Source organism: Glandiceps talaboti, chromosome 17 (genome assembly GCF_964340395.1).
Source record: "Glandiceps talaboti chromosome 17, keGlaTala1.1, whole genome shotgun sequence".
Taxonomy (NCBI): Eukaryota; Metazoa; Hemichordata; class Enteropneusta; family Spengelidae; genus Glandiceps; species Glandiceps talaboti.
Genome location: NC_135565.1, coordinates 11,676,742 through 11,686,184, shown reverse-complemented (window position 1 = coordinate 11,686,184; position 9,443 = coordinate 11,676,742). Strand labels below are relative to the sequence as shown.

The 9,443-nt window shown below is 33.8% G+C and overlaps 1 protein-coding gene across 1 annotated transcript in view; it reads left to right on the top strand.

The window, feature by feature from the left end:
* Positions 1–3,515: 3,515 nt before the first annotated feature.
* The window catches only part of LOC144448063 (D(2) dopamine receptor A-like), a 14,899-nt gene continuing 8,971 nt past the window's right edge, over positions 3,516–9,443 (top strand). The window contains exon 1 of the mRNA XM_078138213.1: positions 3,516–3,731. Coding sequence (XP_077994339.1) covers positions 3,516–3,731 — 216 coding nt within the window. The remainder of the gene's footprint in view (positions 3,732–9,443) is intronic.

The following is a 9,443-nucleotide window of genomic DNA, read 5'->3' as shown; positions in this document are numbered from 1 at the left end:
ATATGGAATATATGTATGAATGTTGAATCGATTTGAATCGAATTAGAAGAGTAGAGTAGAGTGAGCTGGGGAGTATAGTAGAGAGAGTATAGTATAGTAGAGTAGAGTGAGTTGAGTAGAGTGAGTAGAGTAGAGTAGAGTAGTGTAGTGTAGTGTAGTGTAGTGTAAAGTGAGTAGAGTAGCATAAAGTAAAGTAGAGTAAAACAGAGTGAATTGAGTAGAGTAGTAGAGTAGCGTGAGTATAGAGTGGAGTGGAGTGAGTAGAGTAGAGAGAGTAGAGACGGGTAAGTGGAGTAGAGTAGAATAGAGTGAGTGGAGTGAGTAGAGTATATTACAGTAGAGTAGAATTAAGCTGAGTAGTGTTGAATTGAGTTGAGTTGAGTAGAGTAGAGTAAGTTGAATAAAGTAGAGTTGAGTAGAGTAGAGTAGAGTTGTTTTGAGTTGAGTTGAGTTGAGTTGATTTGAGCTGAGCTGAGCTGAGCTGAGCAGAATTGAATTGAATTGATTTGTCTCATCCATATATCACCTTTCCTTGGATACATGTCCTACGTTTTGACATCGTTTCACTGTCGCGAAATCAATCTTTGTATCCGATTCAATGCCTTTAAAAGGGACAAACAGATATGAAAGAAATACAATTACATTTGTCAGATTCTTTTTAATGACATTTTTATAAAACTATTCACATCTCGTTTGAATTGAATTCCGATGAATTGAACTGATCTGAACTGAACTCTATTGAATGGAATTGAATAAGTTCATGCAGCAGATAAAAAATACCCAGCAATGTATGTACATTTCATAAGAAGAAATTGTTTCTTAAATATCCTATTTGCTTTTCTGTTGACTGTTACCTATAGTCGTACAGAAGTAAGTTTCATAGTTATTATCAAAAGGCACGTTGAGTTGAGCATGTCTGTTGATTAGTCTTACTTCAACACACTGATTTGGGTTGATCTTTAAAGCTGAAGAAAATATGTCATTTTAGATGCAAATTAGCCAGCTGTGGCATTACTTCGGTATCTCATCCAAACATAAAAATGGTGATTTCGACTGATCTTTTAAAGTTCAACAAAATAGGACGACATTCTATGTACAAATTACCTGGGGTATAACAACATAGGATAATATTATAAGTGCAAATTACCTGGAGTATCCCATTGGATGGATGCAAACTGTTCTCTTACTCGTTGCCTACAGCCAAATAATCCAGCTTTTGCGAAAACCTTTCCTTTGCTTGGTGATATAGCCCATTATAGGTAATCAGTGTGGTAAATGTCTACTCGTCCGAGTCACTAACTAACGAAATTGTCGTGATTATGTCAATGTTGAACTCCCAGCTTATCGCAAGAAAGGGTAACGGTAACCCTTTTTTTTTTAAAGACGTGGCGATATACAGTACTGTACGACATGTAGTTTGTACCATACAATGTCCGTTATCAGTTGGTTATCATATTTAAAGAACCAGGTTTCAATCCCACGTTCTGGCATGTGTGTTATCTTATCATTGGATCCAAGATGTCTATTACTTTATTCAGAGCATACTTTCTCTATAGTTTTGCCAGACAACTGTACTTTAAATGTAACCATAACACGAATCGGGTCGATAGAAGTGTGCAACCAAGGAAATGTATCCACAATAAATCATTTATTATTGAATTGTATTTCATCTCATTCTGAAATGCATTAACTTAATCAGTAATCTAATTAACATACATAATTGTAATTTAGCAGTATTAACAATTCGCCAGGTATTAATGCATCACAGTTTAAATCACAGTGGCAAAAGAACTTGCTGTATCTTATAAAATGAGTGATATAGGCACTATATACGCAATTCAGCTCCTAACGACACACCTCATTATTATCCTCTCATCAACCCATTTAAAGAATCACATTCGGGAGAAATAGATTAGCTTACATGATGTTAAAATGCTTCCTGTCGCCGATAGCAATGGCTCTTCAATTTGAAAATAACGAACTCCGAAATGCTATATCCTGTTCTTACAAAAGGTAATTCTTTAGGACAAAAAATCTTCCATGACCAGGTAGTGATGCCATTGGCAACATAAGATTGTTTCATGAACACGTGTTGATGTATTTCCATGTATCTCTATTGTGCATACATAATACATACATACATACATACATACATACATACATACATACATACATACATACATACATACATACATACAAAGACCAACGTTTCCCTAGAGATATAGACATTTATATTGCGATTCGTCATACCCGGCACTTGCATAATCATTATGTCATTGTTGTCGAAGATTGAGCTCTGATACAAATGCTGTGAGATTACAGTTTATGCAACTCAATGATACTTGGGTTCATGCTTTATGACATATCAGTTATTCGTGTATAGACTAGCATAATCAACTATCAGCTTACAGCATTGATAGAACAGCAACACTGTTACAATCTCTAGATTGCTTTTATGAAATATAAACAAGTCTGGTCAGCAGATACGTGACGGTTTAAATTTTAAATCGAAATACGTTGACACGTTCTTAAAATCTACATTGTAAATGTAACGTACGAGATTGAAGACAAAAAAATGGAAAATAATTTATAAAATAATCAGAACGTTATATATAAGAGTCAATGAAAAACATAGTGACATTAAAGTGGCCATATGGATGAGAATTTGGTATTTATTTTGGATTTTTATTTGATAAAACAGCTTCACTATGTTTTCCTACTTGAAAAAAATAAAGCGAAAGAACATATACCAAGTCCATGTTCGCAACTCAATACATTGAAAAAAGATGAAAATATTGTAAAATGTTTGTTATTGTACGTACAATAACAAACATTTTACACGTCGTTTAATGTTTTGCCGTTTATTGAGATGTGAACATGAACTTGGTATATGTTATTTCACATTATATTTTCAAGTAGAAAAACCTAGCGAAGTTGTTTTATCAAATAAAAATCCAAAATAAATACCAAATTCTCATCCATATGGCCACTTTAAAACTAAATTGGCACTTATACATTAGAACTGCAAAGTGACGATTTGTGCCGACAAGCTATGAAACACCGATGTTAGATTTTGAACGCATGAGTAGCTGCTACGACTCTGTACTTAACCAATCTACGTCGATCAAAAAGGTAGGCATACTCATTTGCTATGTCCGGCTCCGGAAATAACGAATTTAACGGAAGATCTTTCACTTGTAAATTCAAGTATGAGTATTTAGCCTATATTAGCTGTATATCGAGTGTTTGGCTTGATTACACAAGTGATCACTAATTTTATCATCCTTTCATTACACCCGAATCTATATTACGATATTGAATACAATACTCTCGTATTTTGTTTCCAGTAACCAGGCAACGAAATAAATTTGAATATTCAAAATACGAAATCAGTGAGAAAGAAGACGGACAAGCGGGAGACTTCCTTTTCACTACAGCAACGAAGAGTTCCATAGAACACACACTGTATGGTCGAGGCAAGAGAATATCCGAGTCACACAAACGTATCAACGGAGATGGCAGGCGAAGGCGAAGTAGAGCAAACTAAAAACTACTGGGCGTTGTTAATTTTGGTATTCTCCGCTATCACTGTCTGTGGAAACATTTTAGTGTGTGTAGCAGTGGTTAAAGAACGAAATCTTCGTAACATAACAAACTATTTCATCGTTAGTCTAGCAGTTGCCGACTTGTTGGTTGGTTTACTGGTAATGCCAGGAGCTGTGTACGTCGAGGTGAGTAAACATATAATTTCTAAAGACCAAACAATTTATTTCGTAAGCCTATTTCTTGGGGACACGGGCGTAGACATAGGATACATTTTGTTTGATATGACACTGACTTGTAGAGGCGTGGGTCAACACATTTTAAAGTTTAAAGAACAAAACACATTAAACATCTGGTAATGCGAATTCTTTGTTCGGCGATGAGGTGTTTGACATATAGTATATCAATGACATTAAAGGCGATGTAGCCCCAACACATACATGCATACATACATACATACATACATACATACATACGTACATACATACATACATACATACATACATACATACATACACACATACATACATACATACATACATACACACATACACATACATACATACATACATACATACATACATACATACATACATACATACATACATACATACATACATACACACACACATACATACATACATACATACATACATACATACATACATACATACACACACACACATACATACATACATACATACATACATACATACATACATACATACATATTGACGTACAAGCATATAGTTTATCAGGCATGCAATGTCTTAAAAGAAGCAGTTATTAATAACTATATCTGACACCATACCTACTACATCTTGTCATAGTATCATTTTCAACTAAACTACATTGTAGGTATATTACATTTATAGAGTTCAGAGATAATACATGCTGTAGGAACAGAAGCTCGTCATTGTGCGAAGAAATCACAGCATGAAAGAAACAATGGATTAACGTGTTGTCTATTATTTATAACACTTCAATATTGTATCAGTTCTATTCAATGTTTATATAAATACTTCTCAAAAAACCTTGACATGACACAGAATGACGACAATACATTTCCAATGCTGATACAGCCTTTAGGATGGCCATAGCTATTTCCATATTTCTCATGGCCCGACGAACTCTATTTCTATCAATCTGGCGACATCAACGTCCCCTACAACAGAATTAAAACAGTCACAACGTCACTAACTGTGAGATTTCGTCCCATAAGTGATTATCTGAGCGATTTTTGAAATGCTGAAAATTGGGAACTCTAGTAAAACAAATGACTGAAAATGTCCTTCTAATTTAAATTATCATTATTTTCTTATTAGTCATTCAGAAAGTTAAAGTATTCTAAGATTATGATTTGAAAGTATCACCATATAAATGTAGGTGTATGTGCGTTCTTTAATACTTAAACTGCAATTTTCTTCATTTTAACTAACTAACTAACTAACTAACTAACTAGCTAACTAACTAACCAAATAAATTAAATAAATAAATAACCAACCTACCAACTAACTAACTAACTAACTAACTAACTAAACGAACGATTTTTAAGGTGAGAGGATGAGAAACAGAAAAAAGTAGAGCCACCATAAACTTTAATTTAGTCTTTTGCTCAAAACGTCTGTTTTAAGGTTACCATGGAGACCAGTAATTGCAGAACATCCTTACTTCTGTACTCAGTCTTATAATATTAAATATTGATAGTCCTTTCAATAATTTTTTTTTTAACTATGATTGTGATTATAATGATTGATTCATAACACTGTCTTGCACATTACTGAAAAGGAAACTATTTCAAAATGAAAGTATATTGAATTCGTTCACTTATAAAAGTGTACCAACCTTAAAAAAAGGTTTTCTTACCGTGTTGTATGTTCGGATATGTGGTGTTCTTGTAGACGTAATTGATATCAAAAACATTCCTGTCAGCAGACAATAACTAATCTTAATAATTATTTCTTATAAAGTGCAAAACATTAAAAATAATCACAATGGGCTGCACAAATGACATGGAAATATAAAAGACAACAAAAAATACACTATTTGAAAAACTGATTAAAACGTCCCGACATTAGGCGTAAAAATGTGTGGTTCCGATTACATTCAATTTTAAAATAGGTGGGGTAGGTAGATTTTTTTATTTTATAATATTTTTTTTCTTATGTGTGAGTGTCTAGTTCAGGTTTTCCATCGTTTTCCAAATGGCCTCTGTGTTATTTATTTCTTCCTATCGGATGTACAGCCATTACAGATTGGAAGAATAGTTTTATATTATCTTTTTAAGTTGATGTCAGTTTCCGCACCCACTATTTCTTTCATGCACGATTTTCGCGATTTTATCATTAATTTTCTGGAATACATAAAAAAAGTTTAGGATCGGCATGAAAAACCAGGTGATGGGGTAACCGGAACCAAACAACTTTTTTATTTGGCCTTAGGGAAATAGTAGTAAAAATGTACGTACACATGCATAAAGTTAAACTATATAACAGTTTCTACTGATAAAACGACCTAGGATGGTAAGTTTCCAAACTGCTTTTAAATTGTCAAATGAAGAAGTAGTTCGGATCTGTGATGGCAAGGGCCAAGGCATTCCATAGACGAGGGGCACATATTGAAAAAGCTCGATTATATATATAGTATATACACTTCCGAAATCAATCTAAAGGCAATTTAGATACAACAGACGAAAGTATGGGATAGATTATATACGAGGGTGATAGCGGCGTCTTGGTTTGGCGGCCTTGTTATAATCACCCTGAAATCAAATTAGTGTAAAACACTGAACGAGGTTGATGGTGCTATCACTCGAGGGGAGAGCCTGCTGTGAGTGTCCGTTGATAGATTATATCCGCATTCCCCAACAATAGTTTTAGATTGCGTATGTCGCAATTTGCCTGTAATTGCACCATTATGTATACGTAATCCCCTGCAAGAAGGTAATAAACTTTGGAAGTAGTTAAATCGTTCTATAACGAACGAAAGAGACTTCAACAGTGGAATAAAACAGCGTTTACTGTATTTCAACTGTTGTGGCAATGAAAATGGTATACCGATTACTATATTGCTGGTATACGTTGTCGAGGATACCTGACTGATGTCTTGAATAATTGATTTCAAGTAAACATTCAACCCATTTACCTGGTAACATTAAAATATATTTATGTAGCAATTGTCAACATTTCCTCTATTTATTAGAGTAATTTCTGTATGTACCTTATCATCTGCTGTGGTGTACATATATCTACAGTATTCTTTCCTAATGTAGCCTAACTGTACATGGAGTAGCACAATATTAAATGTTATTATGGCATACTTAACCTCATTCGGAAATAAATCATGCTGTTATCATGCAGTAAGCATATGTTAATTATGGCATTGTGTTGCTCAACATTTATAGGTATAGACGTGAATAAAGGAAATCAATAGTTAGGAGCTAGACGCTATGCAGAAAACTCTAAGTAGATGATACATACATACATACATACATACATACATACATACATACATACATACACACACACATACATACATACATACATACATACATACATACATACATACATACATACATACATATACATACATACATACATACATACATACATACATACATACATACACACACACACATACATACATACATACATACATACATACATACATACATACATACATGCATACATACATACATGCATACATACATACATACACACACATACATACTTACATACATACATACATACATACATACATACATACATACATACATACATACATACATACATACATACACACATACATACACACACATACGTACATACATACATACATACATACATACATACATACATACATACATACATACATACATACATACATTAAAAGGGGAACACTTACACAACTAGTAGGCATTGTAGTGCAACTGTATTTGCCTGTTACTGTGGATGTGGGCTGATGAATAAAGAAATCAAATAAAACCTAAGCGAGAGATTGAAGTTAACAGTTAAAATCAACTGGAGTGAATGGTGTAATCTATTAAAGGACTCAGAAACACTGCACAATAAAATATAATATACTATATAAGGGGAAACTATAGAATAAGATATGTTAAATCATTGTATATCGTGACGTCACTGATGTAATTACTAGCATTAGGTGCACTTATAAGGATTTTATATGAAATGTCATTTTATCTCCAGTTATGAAATATGGAATGAAGAAAAGACAAAATCATATTATGACAAAGTGTCATTATATGATATCCCCCGGCAATATGCGTGCCATTTCAAGCAAACACAAAATGTCGCTTTGTCCCTGCAAACATTTGGTTAGATTAAACGAGAAAGAAAGGCACAGTTAAATGTCAAAGAATAACACCATGGAATAGGGTCTCTATTTTTATCATTTGTTATTTCTCTCTTACATCACAGTACAATTAAGATGATGTAGCAGTAGAGTTGGTTTCGCACTAAGAAAGTTGATATGTAAGGGGGGGGGGGCACTCGTACTCGACCAATGAATATAAAACAGATCGCGACGTGCTACACTGTTGGGGTATACATTTTGGGAATTTTATGGGGTGCAGATTTGGAATGGTGTGGCTAATGTCGTTTAACCTTAGCCTAAAATGATAACAATCCTTCCATTACAACATTACAACTTGTTCTAAAATACAGATAATATTTTTTAGTCCACCGAAAGGGCAACTACTACAATGGGCCGTATCCGTCCATCTGTGTGTGTATACAGCAATTCATCCGTAAATTGCAATTGATGCTTCATGTCTCTGAAATGCAGTACATGATTTCAATTAAACCTAGCACAGAGGTGACATACCATATCGGACATGGGCATGTCACTTTAATTTGTTTCACTACAAATAGAAATTTCCCCGAAAGGCGGTCACGTATTTCTTTCGTATTTAATCACCAATTTCATTTAACTCGTGCCACTATTGTCACAAAGAGGTACAGATTTTGAGAGGAAGTGTGTGTTCTACGAAGACATGATTTCGTTGTTGCTAAAATGGGTCTGAGATACGATCTGAGATTTAGCAGCAGGGTATGTAGCTCATCCCTATCAAATCAGTGGGTGGATGCCTCTGGATGTGACATCGGTCTTTTTACATAGACTTCGTGGGGTTCATCTAGTAATCTAACATGGCACCCCTGTTGCTTTATCATGAGGCGATTGGAAGAGTATCAGGGAGTAAATCATTATTAGGATCATTTTGTCCAAATATGTTTTCTCTTCTGATAACAGTACATTACCAAGCTCATTATTGGTTTTCAATATGATTTTTGAACTTTGAGAAAGGCACGATGAATATATTGTTAAACCACACAAGAACTTATATTAATTAGTTTATTATCATAGTTTACAATTGAAAGATATTGAAGTGTTTGCTATATGACGTGGATCGAAAAGGCGTATGCTTTTATCTGAGTTAGAAAATGATCATTACATGAATTTAGGTTAAAATGAAGGCAATGGTTTATTCGGAAGGTTATTAATTCAATTATATATATTTTATTTAAATTATATAAAAACATCACACGTTTGATACAATCCAAAAATACTTTTCACATTGTCAGTAATGTTTTGGTCTATGCTTTTGTCACATACTTTCCTAAGATGAAATTGAACTTAAAATATTTTGTACCTAGAAAGCATCCAGATACTAAGAAAAAACCCACTTCTGTATCGATGTAATGGCTTATTGGCTTTAACCCAGCACTTTAACAAAATTAAACCAATTTAACAAGTTTAGATACAAAAAAGAACAGCGGTCCAAATTGATACAATAAAACCACGAATAACAAAAGAAGGCAACTGATGAAACAATGGAGAAAGCTATTATTAGTGAGAACAAAGAGAATCTGAAATTGATCTCC